Source organism: Trichomycterus rosablanca, chromosome 9 (assembly GCF_030014385.1).
Source record: "Trichomycterus rosablanca isolate fTriRos1 chromosome 9, fTriRos1.hap1, whole genome shotgun sequence".
NCBI lineage: Eukaryota > Metazoa > Chordata > Actinopteri > Siluriformes > Trichomycteridae > Trichomycterus > Trichomycterus rosablanca.
In genome coordinates, this window is record NC_085996.1 from 11,372,693 (window position 1) to 11,390,678 (window position 17,986).

At 43.0% G+C, this 17,986-nt stretch overlaps 2 protein-coding genes and 1 long non-coding RNA gene across 3 annotated transcripts in view; 2 read left to right on the forward strand and 1 right to left on the reverse strand.

Annotated features, from left to right (window-relative positions):
* LOC134319872 (capping protein, Arp2/3 and myosin-I linker protein 3-like) overlaps positions 1 to 14,154 on the reverse strand; it is an 82,041-nt gene extending 67,887 nt beyond the window's left edge. The window contains exon 1 of the mRNA XM_063001137.1: positions 13,864 to 14,154. Coding sequence (XP_062857207.1) covers positions 13,864 to 13,921 — 58 coding nt within the window. The 5' untranslated portion in view covers positions 13,922 to 14,154. The remainder of the gene's footprint in view (positions 1 to 13,863) is intronic.
* On the forward strand, positions 715 to 3,947 carry LOC134319871 (golgin subfamily A member 6-like protein 24). Its single transcript, XM_063001136.1, has 4 exons — positions 715 to 798; positions 887 to 1,326; positions 1,408 to 3,763; positions 3,861 to 3,947. The coding sequence occupies exons 2-4, from the start codon at positions 895 to 897 to the stop codon at positions 3,884 to 3,886; spliced, it is 2,814 nt and encodes a 937-aa protein (XP_062857206.1). The 5' UTR covers positions 715 to 798; positions 887 to 894; the 3' UTR covers positions 3,887 to 3,947.
* On the forward strand, positions 10,346 to 11,397 carry LOC134320477 (uncharacterized). Its single transcript, XR_010013696.1, has 2 exons — positions 10,346 to 10,526; positions 11,212 to 11,397. It is a non-coding gene; the product is annotated as an uncharacterized LOC134320477 (long non-coding RNA).
* Positions 14,155 to 17,986: the final 3,832 nt, after the last annotated feature.

Here is a 17,986-nt window from a genome sequence, read left to right on the forward strand (position 1 = left end):
TTTCTTATGTACGAACTGTAACATAAGTAAATGTAAATCAAGTCTGACTTGTGTTATTATGACGTCATCAACAGAGCCAGGTTCAGAATGCAGTGAGTCAGTTTAGAATGCAGGTCACATGACAAGCAAACACTACTGAAAGAACTGCTGATAACTGCTGAACTGCTGAGCTCTTACTGCACATTTTTCTTTATTTATATCTTTCTTAACCTTTTCTTTCTTATCTTTTTCCACTGGTAAGATGATTATTAATAATACTATTAATAATTTAATAATAATTGGTAATTTTAGATACCTTTAACCTTAATGCACATTTGAGCTGTTTGCATTGTAGCAATTTGAATTGTATGTTAAATAGTTTATCTCAAACGCCTAAAAAAACAACAACAAATATTCAAAAAAGATTTTTGTACCTTCACCCTTAAATGATTTCATTAAATATAGCATCACATTAAAATATTTAATAATTTACAAATGATTCAGGTCCTCATATCCTATAATGAAAGGCCAGCTTAATTGCTTAAAAAATTAACAGCCAATATTTTGGCTGTGTCCCAAACCTAGTATTGCACAAGCAATCATATTCTTAGTATTTTAAAACTAGGTACAATAATACACTAATAACATGTGGCTTTGCCTGAATGTATCCTAGTCAAGGTCACAGTGGGTCCAGCTCCACCAGGACACAAGGCAGGAATTACCTGTACAAGGCAGCGATCACTCGCAGGGCATTGCGCCCCTCTCAATCATAGACAATCGTGTCTGTGTAGACCACTGGAAATTAAAACCAAATCCAAAGCAAGTAATTATTAATTATCTGACAAATGGCATTAAAAGGGGAAAACAACAGGAACGGATCTGTCTTATCTTAAAATCTTTGTTTTAGGAGTAAACATGGATTCTTCCAGTGCTGAAAACACTAGGTTCATGAAGCAGAGGAGAGATCTGCTAAAAAAAATAGACACTGCCATCACCTCCATACGTCAGGAGAAAATCAGCCAACGTGTAGCAATGCAGGAGAAAAGAGCCATCCAGGGTGAAACCCAGAAAGAGCTGTTCTTCCATCTCCTGCAGCTGGAAAAAGAAAAGTGGCAGGCAGCTACCAGGGCTCTCCAGAGGTTTTCCACCTCTGTGAGAAACAGTGATACGAAGGTATCCGAAGGAGTGAAGATCATGCAGGTTTCAAGTAGAAACCAGGAGGGAAAGCTGTCTGCACTGGAGATGAAGGAAATGAAAAAGCAAAGAGGGATGGAAGTGATGAGCACAAATATAGAAATGCATCAGGTGGAGGTGGAGCACAAAAGAAGTTTGAATGAGGACAGCAAGGTAAGTAAGAAAGTGCTATTAAATAAAAGTGAAATCCATTAAATAAACATGAAATGTGAAAGTAGCAACCTCATTCTCCAGAGTGGCAGAGGCAGTGAGGCAGAGGCAATGGATACTGATGTGGCGTCATCACTGGCCACAGAGTCTAACCAGGAAGTGAGAAGCAAAAACAAAGAACCAGGGAAACAGGTGGAGGAGGAAAAGATAAAGAACAATAAAGGACAAACATCAGAGTCTGATGAAGAGAGTCAGTGTCAGGAGGAAACAGAGAAAGATGAAAAAAGCAATATTGCTATCCAGTGTGAGGCAGAGGCAGTAGAAACTGACCTGGAGACACCATGCGACACACTGTCTGATGAAGAAGAGACAAGTGTGGAGGAAGATAAAGATGAGGACAAGATAAAGAAAGGCAAAAATAAAATATCAAAGATTGAAAAGAAAGAGGAAGAGAAATGGTGTCAGGAGGAAAAAGAGGAAACTGAAAGTATCAGCACTGTTATCCAGAGTGAGGCAGAGGCTGATGAGACTGTCCTGGAGACACCCTGGGATACAGACTCTGAGGAGGAGGAGAAAAGGTGTGAGAAGGAGCGGGACAGGGGAATGACTGATAAGAGAGAGGGTGAAACACAACCACCTGAAGAAGAGGAAGATAAGGATACTAAGACTGATAAGGAGACTGAGAAAGAAGACACTGAGCTGGATACACCTTGGGACACAGAGTCCGAGGAGGAAGAAAGAATAAGGATTGAGAAGAAGAAAATTAAGCTGGTTCAAAAGAAAAAAGAGGAAATGCAAAGAAATGACAAAGAAAAGAAAAAAGACACAGAGAGTGATAAAAGGAAAAAAGAAAAAACAGAGGAAGAAGAAAGAACACATGTGCAAGATAAAATGGAAAGAACCAAAATGGAGAAAAGAGGAAAAGCTATAAGGGAAAGGGCTGAGGAGAGGAGGCAGAAAGAAAGAATGGTGATACAGAAAAGAGAGGAAGTGGAAAGGAAAAATGAGGGAGCAAAGATAGAGAAAAAAGAGGAGAAGGAAAGAAGAAATACAGAAAAGGAAAAGAAACAGAATGAGAAATATAGAGCACAGATTGAGAAAAGAGAGAAAGAGAGAAGACAAATTGAGGAGGATGAGAGGAAAAGGCAGAAAGAGAAAGCAGATATAAAGCAAAGAGAGGAAGAAAGAAGAAAAATGGAGGAGAAGGATGAGAGAAAAAGGCAGAAAGAGAAGGCAGATATAGAGAAAAGAGAGGAAGAAAGTAGAAAAATGGAGGAGAAGGATGAGAGAAAAAGGCAGAAAGAGAAGGCAGATAGAGATAAAAGAGAGAAAGAGGAAAGAACAGGGACAGAAAAGGAAAAGAATCAAAAAGAGAAATATAAAACAGAGATCGAGAAAAGAGAGAAAGAGAAAATAAAAATGCAGGAGGTCAAAAAGAAAAGGCAAAAAGAGAGAGCAAAGATGGAGAAAAGAGAGGAAGAGGAAAGAAAAATTGAGGCAAGGGCAATGGAGGAAAAGTGGCAGAAAGAGAGAGCAGAGATAAAGGAAAGTAAAAAGACAGAAGAGGAGTATAAAGCAGAGAACTTAAAGAAAAGGGCAGAAAACTTAAAGAGGCAAAACGAAAAAGAAAAAACAAAGATGAGGAGACAGGAAGAGAAAAGAAAGGAGGAGGAGGAAAAGAGGCAGATAAAGGAAGAGAGAGCAGAGATGAAGCAAAGAGAGAAAGAGAAGAGAAAAAGGGAAAGGAACGAGGAAAAGAGACAGAAAGAAAAAGAAAGAGCAGAAATACAGAGGGGAGAGAAAGATAAAAAGCAACAAGAGAAGGAAAGAACAGAAGTTTTGAATAAGCAGATGAAAACAGAGAGGCAGGTAAAAGAAAAATACAGTGAAGATGAGCAGAAAAATTATGAAGAAAGTGAAAGACAAGAAGACATAATAGTTCAAGAGACAGAAATGATCTGGGCTATAAGAAAGACAAAGAAGGAAATACAAAGCGAATGTGAAAGGAGGAAGAAGCAGACCATGAAGGAAAATGGAAAGGTAAAAGTAGAGAGCACAAACAGTGAGAACCTCCCATCACATCCAGCAGAGCCCAGCAAACAACAGAAACCTGCAGAGCAGCCGGTGTCTGAATCCTCCAGAAAAACCCAGGAATCAAAACAAGCCGAAGTAGCCACCAGGTCCCAGACGAATTGTAAACTTGAGGCGAAGAACCCAAAGACAGTCCTGGAACGGGTTTCCAGAAACATTGCAGAGTACTTTACAAAAAAAGAAGAAGAACAGAGCTACCGGCTTGAACTGAAACAGCTGGGAGAAGAAAGACAGAGGATGGAGAAGGAGATGCTGGAGAAACTGCTTCAGAAAAGGAGGCAGGAAAGGCTGGCCAAACGCTTGAAAGCTGAAGAAGAGATAAAACATAGAGGCATGCCAAAGTGCAAAGGTAAAATGATCAGATACCGTATCTAATACCAATATTATGTTCATTTAATATTCAAGGTCATTTAATTGCTAATATTTGTTTTCTTTTGCTTTTTCAGATTTCTCAATTTTTGCTGCTAATTGATGCATCATTTTAAAATACCACCCGTCCTTATTTTTAGTTATTATTAATCATTTATTCATTGTTAATTGTTATTAAAAATTAATAAAATATTATTAAATAAAGTCTGACTTCTTTCAGATTTATTAAAACATTTTCTGTTTTATTTTTTCTTTTATATTTATTTTTATTATTATTATTTATTTTATATTAATGTAGATTTAAACACAACAGCAGTTTTTAAATAATAGTACTTACAGATTTCACCCAAATTTGATACATATTTTGGATCCAAGAATTGATTGATTTTAAACTACATGTTTACAGTAAATTTTTGTGTCTAAGCCAATAGTAATCCAAGCTCACTTGACTGTGAACACTATCACACATATTCCAGCAGTGTATTATTTTCACTTGGAGAAAGTTAAGATTTTTTCCCAGCCTTGGCAAGAGACCACTGTTCCTTGTACATTTTAATGGGTAGCAATGATCAACCATAATCACTAACAAGAACTTTGGAAGCCCTGCCCCAATGTTTTTACGTCCTACATGTTATTCCTTCTGACCTAACAACGTTCTTCATCTGGGGACTGGTGATCACAAGGAGTTTTTCCATTTAACCCAAGACCCCTTGAGTTAGAGTTGATCAGGCAGTGGTTGTCAGATCAATGCTGCTGCTGTGGTTACCATCATCCGAATAAAGCCTTAATTAAATTGAATAAATGAAGTATGCTGTTCACATGACTGCTTTAGGGCTGGGCTGTATATTGTGCTTTAGTACGGTATGACGGTACAGTCGGTGTACCATCTTTCATTCCTCATACGGTATGAATTTTTCATATACCGCCATACCGTAACATAGTTAATTTTAACAGATGTAAGCTTCAAAAGGCAGCAGATCTTATAATATTTTTCGCCGTAAAAGCGCTATGGAGCATTGTGCAGATTAAGTAGTTCGCCAGTTAGCGTTAGCATGACAGTGTTAACAGATGAGAGAGATTTCCTCAGTATGGTGAAAACAATAAACAAAAACAGATGGAGGATGAAGAGAGGAAGACCAAATATGCACCGGAAGAACCTGCCAAAGAAATGAGGCGTGTTGGCAGTTTAGAACAGACAAACAGTATATACTGCACGGTTTGTCGAGCCACGGCTGTTGCAAATAACAACATTACAAACGCAGTAACAATCCACATATGCAAGGACACGAATCCTCTGTAGACAGTCGAGAAAGAAGCTTTCAGAGCAATAATTATAACAGTGGATTTCAGGTATGTCTTAGGGGACGAAAATACTTCATGTTAGCCACTGTTTCAACGTTATAGGCAAACTGGAATCGGAGATATTTAAAGTCGTCCACTTTTCAAACGCTAAGGGTAATTGTACAATACTTAAATATTAAATAACAATAAAAATTGGATTTATTGCAACTGTTTCACGCATGCTGATTCCATCATATATTGTGTCATTTTGTGGGGCCAAGCAAAGCTTATAGTACTCAAACCTTCATTATATACATGGTAAAATTAAAACCTTTTATACTCTATGTACTTATGACAGCAGAATAAGCCACAGACATAAAAAAAAGTCCCAGTCATACAAAAAAACATACCATGATTTAGTGTGAAACCATCTGAATCTTAAAAAATACCATGATACAAATTTTTTGTCATACCGTCAGCCCTATTGTGCTTACATGGCTACGAGATACAGCAGTATCTGATAAATCTACTAAATGTACGTAGTATACATCAACACTCAATAAGTGTAACAAAAATAGTATATGACTAATCACACAAATTATGAATATCATGTGGTCATCAATGTTTAGTAACAACAAGATTTATCTTGTTACGTGGTCTGGCTCCAGGCTCTGAAGTGATGCACAGCCTTCCCTTTGTACAGAACCCCTGCCATGCTAAATACAAAAAAAAAAAAAAAGAAATGAGCAAAGGAGGAAGGTGTAAAATGTGGGAGATGGGGGAGTTACTAAGGTAATTATAAGTGAGAATGTAATTGGGTCATTAGGAGTAATTAAGAGATTCTGCACTATAGTGATTTCACACAAGTACATGTGAAGTGGCACACAACATAATTACGCAGGGTGGTGCAGCTGGTACAGTGAGTGCAACATGAGTCTTAGGGACCTGGAATTGATCTACACTATATGATCAAAGGTATTTGGGCACCTAACCTTGAGCTTGTTTAAAAAACAAATGGTAATAAAATAGACTGACCTCTATGTGATCTTGTCAGCTATATCAACAGCCAATACTGTTACGGGGTCACATTGGTGGAGGGTTTTAGCCACACCTTTTGTTCTTTTCTTATTGGTGCACGGGGCTTAAGTAGTCTAATCACGAGCACTATATATAGAAGTGGTGTGGGAATCCTTGTTGCCAGTTGGTCTCGTTAGGTCGTCGGACTAGAGCATTCTTAGTAGATCCCTGTTCCTATTTTGTTGAGCCTTTACCTCGGCTGTGTTTATTCTGTTTGTTGCAGGTGGGAGCGGTCCAGGCGATACTGGAGATTGGGACACTTACGTTTTAGAAGCCCTGGAACCGACTCCGTTCGTCTGGACATGTGTTATGTGCTTATGAACATTAACTTCCTTTACTTACGCTGTAGTATTTTGTTACATTGCTGATTGTAGTTTGGGGTACTGGTATTAAAACCCTCTTTCATTGATTTCTGTTTCTGAGCTTGATTTCCCGAGTAGTGGTTCCAAACTAACCTCTAGGGGTTGTTTGAATCCCCATAACAGTACCAACTGGCCCATTATGGAACCCTCGGGAAATCAGCCCGGATCAGATCCCGTTGCGCCCGCGTTTCCACCCGGAGCTAATTCCCAAGACCCAACAATGGCGTCCCTCGTGGAGAGCAACCGTGAGATCGTACGTTTCGTGTCGGATCTGGCACGTCAGGTGCAACGTATCTCGGAAGCCATCGCGGCACCTGCCCCTCCGTTTCCATCTCCGTCACGACCGGCTTCGTCGGGAATTTTCACGGCCGACGCTGTTCCGCTACCTGCCGACTCACCTCAGGTTCGTACCGATTCCGTTACGGTTCATCCTGAACCCTATTTCGGTGACCTAGATAAGTGCCGTGGTTTTGTGTACCAATGTGAATTGGTGTTTGGTATCCGTCCCTCCGGTTTCCCCACCGATGTGCACAAGATCACTTACATTATTGGTTTATTGCGTGGTCGGGCGCTCGCATGGGCGGAGGCTTCACAATCCACCGCTTCTCCGGCGGTTTGTACCTACCAAGCGTTCTTACAGCGTTTTTTAGCGGTTTTTGATAAACCTGAACGTGCTGGCGACGCGGACGATAGATTATTAGATCTTCGTCAGGGTAATAAGTCGGTGGCAGAATTCGCGGTGGATTTTGTTACCATTTCGGCCGATGCAGGGTGGAATGACACCGCCCTCAAGGCAGTGTTTAGACGGGCCTTGAATCCTCACATCCGGACTCAATTGGCCAACAGGGAGAAGCCTAACTCTCTCCAAGAACTGATAGACCTGGCCATTCGTCTGGATGGGATGACTCAGGGGGGGGCACTTCAGACCGGGGGGCTTAGAGCGGAATCTCCTAGTGGGGGGGTACCTATAGGTAGAAGGGGCACTTCATTCTCTCCCAGATCCTTGGAGGTACACGAGCCCATGCAACTGGGTAAGACCCAGATCACTGAAAGGCGGGCCCAATCCCCTCACAAGGATGGGACGTGCCGCTTCTGTGGTCAGAAGGGTCATTGGGCTGCCTGGTGTCCTAATCGGTCAAAAGATCAGGCTCGACCGTGAATTACGGGGCATGGTCGAGCCGAATCCCTACTAACCGTGTTCCCCGTTGTAATATAACTATCTCCCTGCACACCAGTAAGGGAAGATTCTCTTCTCGGGCACTGATAGACTCTGGTTCAGAGGAGAATTTGATTGACGCCAAGTTTGCAGTTAGTTTGGGTTGCAAACTGGTAAGGTTAGAGGTTCCCTTAAGCACTATCGCAGTGGATGGACGTAGATTAACTCATATTACGCACCGCACAGTTCCTGTTTGGATGACAGTGAAGCAGACTCATAAAGAGATGATCTGTTTTTCTGTTTTTCTTTCTCCTGACACACCAGTGATTCTTGGGCATCCGTGGCTGCGTACTCATAACCCTCAGTTCGATTGGGGCAAGGGGCGAATTACTTCGTGGGGCCGGGAATGTCTATCTCGGTGTCTACGTTCGGACGAAGGGAAGAAGGTGGCGTCGCTTAGGGTCTCTACTGACTTAACTAACGTTCCATCCATTTATCACGATCTCAAGGAAGTCTTTTCTAAAGACAATGCCTGTCAGTTACCACCACACCGCAGTTACGATTGTGCTATTGACCTCCTCCCGGGCGCACCACTCCCCAAGAGCAAGTCTTTTCGATTGTCAATTCCCGAACGGAAGGCTATGGACACCTACGTTGCGGATTGTCTCGCTACGGGTCTCATACGTGCCTCTTCGTCGCCACTGGGGGCGGGATTTTTTTTTATTGAAAAGAAGGACAAGTCCTTACGGCCTTGCATTGATTACCGGGGGTTGAATAAGATTACTATTCGTAATAAGTACCCCTTACCCCTCATCTCTACGGTGTTCGAATCCGTGCAAGGGGCGGTAATTTTTTCTAAATTGGACCTTCGGAACGCTTATCATTTGGTCCGGATTAGACAGGGCGACGAGTGGAAGACGGCATTTAACACACCTAGTGGGCACTACGAATATTGCGTGGTCCCGTTTGGTCTCACTAACGCACCTGCCGTGTTTCAAAATTTAGTTAATGACGTTCTAAGGGATTTCCTTGACCATTTTGTGTTTGTCTATCTGGACGATATTCTCATTTTTTCGCGTTCAGTTCAAGAGCACCTTGCACATGTCCGGCAGGTCCTGACTCGACTTTTAGAAAATCAGCTATTTGTAAAGGCTGAGAAGTGCGAGTTCCACAAGGACTCAATTTCCTTCCTAGGATTTATAATCCAGGCCAATAGTATTAAGGCGGATCCAGAGAAGATTCGGGCGATTCGTGAATGGAGGGTGCCCTCTTCTCGTACTGAACTTCAGCGTTTTTTAGGTTTTGCGAACTTTTACAGGAAGTTCATTAAGGGGTATAGCAATATAGCTAACCCTTTGACGACCCTCACCTCGACGAAGAGACAATTCAAGTGGACCAGAGAGGCTCAAGACGCGTTCGAGGACTTGAAGGACCGATTCACGTCCGCCCCGATCCTGGCTCAACCGGACCCATCCTTGCAATTCGTGGTTGAAGTGGATGCCTCCAACACGGGAGTGGGAGCTGTTCTTTCCCAACGTTCGGGTAAGGAAAGTCGTCTCCACCCATGCGCTTTTTTCTCCAGGAAGCTATCACCGGCCGAGAAGAATTATGACATCGGCAACCGGGAGCTATTGGCAGTTAAGATGGCCCTGGAGGAATGGAGACATTGGTTGGAGGGGGCAGAGAAACCGTTTGTGGTCTGGACCGATCACAAGAATCTGTCCTATGTGCAGACGGCCAAGAGACTGAACTCCAGATTGGCAAGGTGGGCGTTATTTTTTGATCGATTTAATTTTATCCTCACCTATCGTCCAGGCACCAAGAACACTAAGCCAGACGCTCTTTCGAGACTCCATCCGGGGGCGGAGGACACAGACGCAGAGGGGTCCGTACTTCCGACGGCTCGAGTGATCGCTGGGGTCTCTTGGGGGCTTCGTCGATCCATCGAGAGGGCCCTACGCGCTGACCCTGACCCGGGCACAGGACCGTCCAACCGCCAGTTTGTGCCTACAACAGCCAGATCGGAGGTACTGAAATGGACGCACGACTCCAAATTCGCCTGCCATCCGGGGGTGGCCAGGACGGAAGATTTGGTTCGGAGACATTTCTGGTGGCCTTCCTTGTCTACTGACGTGAGGGAGTTCGTCACAGCATGCCCCGTCTGCGCCCGCAACAAGGCGTCTCATGCACCACCTGCGGGGTTGGTTCAGCCTCTGCCGATTCCAGGGCGGCCCTGGTCCCACATAGCTCTGGATTTTATCACAGGACTTCCACCGTCGAACGGTAAGACTGTGATTTTAAATGTGGTGGATCGGTTTTCCAAGACTATCAGACTGTTTGCTTTACCTAAACTCCCTTCCGCGCTGGAAACAGCCACTTTGGTATTTGACAATGTTTTTAAGGTCCATGGGATTCCCGCGGACATTGTGTCGGACAGAGGACCACAGTTCGTGTCACAGGTCTGGAGAGCCTTTTGCAAGGCATTGGGGGCGTCGGTCAGCCTTTCGTCGGGGTTCCACCCGCAGTCTAATGGTCAGACGGAAAGGGCTAACCAGGAGGTGGAGACTGCGCTGCGCTGTGTAGCCGCTCAACACCCTAACAGCTGGAGCAAGTTCTTGTCCTGGGCGGAGTACGCTCACAACACGGCACGAAGCGCAGCCACAGGAAGGTTGCCGTTCGAGGCCGCTTTGGGTTATCTTCCACCATTATTTCCGGAGGGCGAGGTGGACATAGCAGTCCCATCAGTAGCTCATCACATGAGGAGGTGTAGGAAGATGTGGAGGAACACGCGCATCGCTCTCCGCCAAGCCCAAGCGACCACGGTCATCTCCGGGAATAGACGGCGACGGCCGAGCCCGCTGTACAAGGTGGGACAACTAGTTTGGTTATCCTCTAAAAACATTCCTTTAAGGGTGGAATCTAACAAACTAGCCCCCCGATTTATTGGTCCTTATCCCATTACTCGTGTCATCAGTTCATCGGCAATTCGGCTTAAGCTTCCTCGCCACATGAAGATTCATCCCACATTCCATGTGTCCCACATTAAACCGGTGCTGCATTCTCCACTTAATTCTTCCCCGAATGAGACACCAGGACCTCGATTAGTGGAGAATCAACCCGCCTACACGGTGCGCCGGCTGCTGGACTCCAGGAGACGGGGCAGGGGGATCCAGTTCCTCGTCGACTGGCAGGGGTACGGACCGGAGGAACGTTGCTGGGTGCCGAGATCTGCCATCCTCGACCCTTCGCTCATCCAACAGTTTCGGAGAGAGTTCCCGGGCAAGTTGGTTAGGGTGCCGAGAGACACCCGTTAAGGGGGGGGTACTGTTACGGGGTCACATTGGTGGAGGGTTTTAGCCACACCTTTTGTTCTTTTCTTATTGGTGCACGGGGCTTAAGTAGTCTAATCACGAGCACTATATATAGAAGTGGTGTGGGAATCCTTGTTGCCAGTTGGTCTCGTTAGGTCGTCGGACTAGAGCATTCTTAGTAGATCCCTGTTCCTATTTTGTTGAGCCTTTACCTCGGCTGTGTTTATTCTGTTTGTTGCAGGTGGGAGCGGTCCAGGCGATACTGGAGATTGGGACACTTACGTTTTAGAAGCCCTGGAACCGACTCCGTTCGTCTGGACATGTGTTATGTGCTTATGAACATTAACTTCCTTTACTTACGCTGTAGTATTTTGTTACATTGCTGATTGTAGTTTGGGGTACTGGTATTAAAACCCTCTTTCATTGATTTCTGTTTCTGAGCTTGATTTCCCGAGTAGTGGTTCCAAACTAACCTCTAGGGGTTGTTTGAATCCCCATAACACAATACAGTATTTTGAGAAGGTTTATCACAAGACTTTGAAGTATGTCTGAGAGAATTTGTTCCAATTCAATCAAAAGAGCATTTGTATGGCTGTTCACTGATGTTGGTCAAGAAAGCCTCAAGTGATGTTCCAGTTCATTCCAAATTAGGCTAGGGTCAGGACTATGACTTCATGGCTAACTTAATCAATCCCAGATCTCAGTGGTGACGATCTAGCATAATAGACCACCATTTGATGTTGGCTATTTCACCCTATACAGTGCATTATATTATTTAAATATTTATGAAACCAGAAGAAATCTCTGTGCAGGAAGAGTGCAATCAAAAATCACTGTTAAATACGGGTGTCCTATGATGCAGATGGAACTTAAAAAAATGCTGCTGTGGTGGTATCACTAAAAGTTAACAATGTAGACATGTTGCTATGATGGTATCATTACAAATTAAGAATGTACTATGCCCGCAAAACGATTTGTCAACAGTGTCCAGACATGCAAAACCTAGAATGGACTAATGCACACTGGAAGCATGTATTATTAATTATAGACATTTTGCTTTCTGTGCCAAAGCATTAATAAAACAATTTGTATCAACATAAACTTCCAAAGCAAGCCGCTCAGGTGATGCAGCGGTAAAGTACGCTAGCACATCAGAGTTAGGGTCTGCCTTCCGACTGGGCTGGGCGGCTGCATGAACAACGAATGGCTGTTATTCAGGGTTAGAGGGTAAAAAGTCGGATCATGGGTCCTCATAACTGGTGCAACTGCGGCCCCTGCTGGCTGACTGATGGCGTCTGCACAGGGCTGAGGAATAATGCTGATGGGGGTGTGGCCCTCCATACACAGTGCCCGTCAAGTGTATGAATTTGACTCGTGCAGGTGAAAAATGCAGAGGGGGCGTATGTTAGTTGAGAGGCGTCCTCAGTCAGCGGTGAAGGGTCGAATCAGTACAGAGGAAGCAATCAGGGTAACTGGACACGACTAGATTAGGGGGGAAAATTGGGGGGGGGGGGGGGGGGGGACAATAAATAAACTTCCGAAGCTGATAGTTCAAATTTGTAATTAAATGAGGGTGCATGAAAGGAGAAACTTGCACATCTGTAAGGGCAACATTAACACTTAAAAATAGATTTTGGAGCAACATGTGCTGCCCTTTAAATGACATTCATGCATTAGTTCCTAAAGCATGGCTGCATAATCAGAATGTGCAGCTGCTAGACTGGCCTGCCTGCAGTCCAGTCTATAGCTGTCTTATATAGAAACGTATGGTGCATTATTAAATGGAAAGTACAACAGGCGCCCAGGTGGCACAGCGGGATATTCTGCTAGCACACCAGTGCTGAGATTCTGAACACCCTGGTTCAAATCTTGACTGCAACTGGCCGCTGACACAAATTGGTCACGAATCTGCTGGGTGGGGAAATGACCGAACCAAGTGGGTGGGGTCTTTAAACTCTGTATAATCAGAAAGTGCAGCTGCTAGACTGACCTGCCTGCAGTCTATACCTGTCTTATATAAAAACGCGTGGTGCATTATAAAATGGAAAGTATGAAAACAAGACCTCTCAGTTTCACAGCCAAAGACTGCAAAATGGCAAAAAAAAATTTGCTGGATCAGTTGGCGTACTTCAGTCATAGCTGTACGTATAAATGCTCCTTGACAGATCAAAAAGAAAGAGAGAATTTACAAATCAATGCTTTCTGTTTTTATTAGCATTTAACTCACTGGCCCAAGATGTATGGAACTGAGGTAGGGTTTGTATACCATTGTGCTGTTTGTTGGATGATAAATTAATGCAGAAATCAAGGCTATTCCAAAGGGTTCACAAACTTTTTCCTGCAATTACACACACTTACACACACACACACACACACACACACACACACACAAACAAACAGAGGAAAACCCGGCCGCGCCTTATTACGGTAGCCCTGCTTCACTGGATAAATGAAGTGGTCCATCCTCTACCATACACACACACACACACACACACACACATACTGGATCACACATGCGCCCTGGCACCTGATAGCTAAATGCATACCTTAAATCGTGCATTTGTACTAAAATAAAGCCGGTAAATCCCAAAATCAAACCCGCGCTGCACCTGCAGTTAGCGCATTATTCGCCCCCAAGCTGTGAATATGGCCTTAAGGCTTTCACCCATTCACCCGGTGGGCATGATGCAAAAAATACCCGCACAAAAGCACAAATGCAAAGACTCTGCAAGCACATTCATGAGCATTAACGCACGTTCACGTGCACCCACCGCGCGCGATCTGATGTTCAGTACTGACGAGCAACACGAGCCGCGCCGCGCGGATTCAGCGCTCGTGCACAAACCCTAAAACCCGTGAGAATATCGCACCGCCCGGATTCTTCTCTCCTCACCTGTGAGCTCTCTGGACAGGCTGGGGAAACACGGAGATGCCATCTCTTTACAAGCCATTTCCCTCTCCGGGAAGAGAACATCCACCTCTGCGCCCTCACGCGCCGATCAATCGATTCAGGATTCAGCACTCAGTCCACGCGCATTCCGCCAGTACAGCCGCAAGCTCGCATCCTCTCACGCGCTCTCTTTCTCTCTCTCAACCTCTCTCTCTCTCAGACACACACTCTCTCCCTCTCTCTCTAATACACACATATACACACTCCCTCCCTCTCTCTCTCAACCTCTCTCTCTCTCTCTCTCAGACACACACTCTCTCTCTCTAATACACACATATACACACTCCCTCCCTCTCTCTCTCAACCTCTCTCTCTCTCAGACACACACTCCCTCCCTCTCTCTCTCAACCTCTCTCCCTCTCTCTATCTCTCTTTTACACATACACACATACTTTCAAACATACACACTCTCTCAGACACACACTCTCTCTTTCTCTAATACACACATATACACACTCTCTCCCTCTCTCTCTAATATACACATATACACACTCCCTCCCTCTCTCTATCTCTCTTATACACATACACACATACTTTTAAACATACACACTCTCTCACACTCTCTTCCTAGTACACATATACACTCTCACTTTAAACACACTCTTTCACACACTCACCACCTCTCACATACTGTATACTTGCACACATATTAATTTTCACTCTTCACCTTTCTAACGCTCACATACAAACTTTTATTTACTCTCTCACCATCTCTCTTTCACACACACCTACACACTCTCTCTCTCTCTCACACTCTCTTTCACTACTTTACTTTCTTACACACAATCTCTCCCTTCCACTATTTTTCACACACACCTAGACTCTCTCTCACTACCTCTCTCTCTAATACACATACATACACTCTCTCACTTTTTTACTCTCACTAACCCTTCTCTTTCTTAAACACTCTTTCACACACTCACCACCTCTCACATCTACTGCACACATTATTTTTCACTCTTCACCTTTCTAACACTCACAAACTTATTTACTCTCTCACATCTCTTTCACACACACCTACACACTCTCACCACTTCTCTCTCTCACACACATGCACTCTCTCACTACTTTACTTTCTTACACAAATCTCTCCCTTCCACTATTTTTCACACACTCTTACTATTTCTCTCTCACACTCTCTCCCACACACACCTGCTCTCTCTCTCAAGTTCAAAAGTAATTTATTGTACCACCTCTGAGGTCTCACAATGAGAACACAGTCTGGACTCTGGAGTCTGTGTCCAGCACTGTCTGTGTCAGCTCATTTTGATGACCAGACTGTGATCGATGAGTCTGTACTTGGTCAGTGTTTTTCTCAGTCTGTAGTCTTTGATGTCAGTCAGGTAATCAGCAAGTGTGTAGTCTTGGTTTAAGGTCAGATAGCACTGAGATTTGCTTTGTTGTTTTCTGCTCATTGATTTATGATGCTGTGTCTGTGGGTCAACAAATTTGATGTGGTTCCAGAAGTTTAGCACTCGTTTCTGGATGGTTAATAAAAGGGTGTATTAGCCTAATTCATCTCTGCATGCCTTGTTTTAAAGCAAAATCTAGCTCTGCACAAGAGTTAGAATTCTGTAGTGAAAGGCAGTGGTTATAAATATAAAATATAAAAATGAGGGTATCAAGGAGGAAACCACCACTAACCAAATAACAACATCAGTTCTTATCTGACTAAATAAACAGTTTAGGACTCCCTAAATGATAATCTTCTTGATATAGAAAATCTAAAAAGAAGAATTGTGGTTTCAAGCAATTGTAGCTTTGTGCAGCTTAATAAAATGTTTCACTCTTCACACTTATATTGGTGTGATCTTTGCAGGACGCCTACTCCCAAGCAGGAGTAGGAACAGTACTGGAATTTCTCAATTACTGGAGAAATTAAATGGACACTCAGGTCTTTGGAAATATTTTGTGTATTAAATAAAGATTAAAGAGAATTAACAAATCAAAAACTGGGGTTTGCACATAAGTACAAAGTCAGAAAACATTGTACATGTACAGTGGATAAACACACGGGAGGTATATTAAATAACAATGGTTAAATATTTAAATGCAGCACTATATTAGTTTAAAAAAACATCAACTACTTAATTGTTTTAAAAAGCAGAATGAGTCCCACATAAATATCAAATGTATTTTATTTCCTCTTTTTCTCCAATTTTGTCCCCCAGTTTGTCACTAATCTAGTCGTATCCAGTTACCCTGATTGCGTTACGCTTCACCTCTACCAATACAACCCTCCACTGCTGACTGAGGAGCTTCGCAACTGACACACGCCCCCTCCGACACGTGTGCAGTACCGACTGCATCTTTTCACCTGCATGAAGCAAGTTCATATGCGGATCAGCCTTGTGCACGGAGAGCCTAAACCTGCTCAGCATTATTCCCCAACTCTGCACAGGCACCATCAATCAGCCAGCAGAGGTTGTAATTGCACCAGTTATGAGGAACCCTGGTTCGGCTTATCTCACCCTGTGAACAACAGCCAATCGTTGTTCATGTAGCCACCCAGCTCAGCCGAATGGCAGAGCTGAGATTTGATATGATGTATACGAAATCCCAGCTCCTGAGCGGCATCAAATTTATTTTTTATTAATTTAATAGTTTGTTAATACATTTAAACAAGATGGGTATCACAGTGGCTCAGTAGGTAGCATTGTCACCTCACAGCAAGAAGATCTGGGTTCTTTCTGTGTGGAGTTGGCATGTTCACCCCGTGTTCATGTGGGTTTCCTTCGGGCGCTCCAGGTTTCCTCCCACAGTTCAAAGACATGCAGTCAGGTTAACTGGAAATACTAAATTGCCCGAGGGGTGTGTGTGTTTGCCCTGTGATAAACTGGCGACCTGTACAGGGTGGTTCCTGAATTTCGCCCAGTGAATTGTACCCACCACGACCCTGAATCAGATAAAGCGGTGATAAAACAGACAATGAATGCATTAATTAATTTATTTAAACAAGATAAATTATGACAAATGAACTGCTTCGAATATGATTTTGTTTTGTATTCTCAGTTCAAGCATTTATTAAGTAAACTAGACCTTTACCTCATACACAAGCATCAAATGTCCCAATGTTTCAGAGTATAACCCACCTTTCTAAATAAGCTCAGTTTTGATTACGTGTAATGTGTTTCAGTATTACAGGGCTGCAGTTTAAATAAAACCATTCAGTCTTCTCATGCTGGAAACCATCAAGTATCAAATTAATCCTGTTGCAGTCGCCAAAAGGCTTCTTCAAATCTCCTTTGCTTGTGCGCCACCTTCTGGTGGAGTCTGTGGAACTACATATCTTACACACTTCTATCTAAATGAGTTTCATTTGCAGTTATTGATCTCTAAATTGTTACACTAACAAGACAAGTACAGCTGTTTAAGACGGTGTTGGTCAAGTCTGAACAAACTAAAACATACAAAGCTGGAACATAATGAATCTGAGAAGAACATGCAACACAATCTTACTCAGCACCAACACTCAGTGGTTTCAAGTCTCACACCCACCTTACCAGTATAAAATGAAGTTATAAACAAGCATGCTTTTTCCTTTTTAAGCAGTGACACTACTTAATCATCACAATATTCAATTCAATTCAATTTATTTATAAAGCACATTTAAAAGCCGAAGCTAACCAAAGTGCTGTACGGCAGGAAACATCATTAAAAGAAAATACATATATATATATATATATATATATATATATATATATATATATATATATATATATATATATATATATATACAGTGTATCACAAAAGTGAGTACACCCCTCACATTTCTGCAAATATTTTATTATATCTTTTCATGGGACAACACTATAGAACTAAAACTTGGATATAACTTAGAGTAGTCAGTGTACAACTTGTATAGCAGTGTAGATTTACTGTCTTCTGAAAATAACTCAACACACAGCCATTAATGTCTAAATGGCTGGCAACATAAGTGAGTACACCCCACAGTGAACATGTCCAAATTGTGCCCAAAGTGTCAATATTTTGTGTGACCACCATTATTATCTAGCACTGCCTTAACCCTCCTGGGCATGGACTTCACCAGAGCTGCACAGGTTGC

Coding starts and splice junctions, on each gene's coding strand:
- LOC134319871 (XM_063001136.1), top strand. CDS start 895: ATGGATTCTTCCAGTGCTGAAAACACTAGGTTCATGAAGCAGAGGAGA. Junction 1,327..1,407: donor GTTTGAATGAGGACAGCAAG/GTAAGTAAGAAA, acceptor CTCATTCTCCAG/AGTGGCAGAGGCAGTGAGGC. Junction 3,764..3,860: donor AGGCATGCCAAAGTGCAAAG/GTAAAATGATCA, acceptor TTGCTTTTTCAG/ATTTCTCAATTTTTGCTGCT.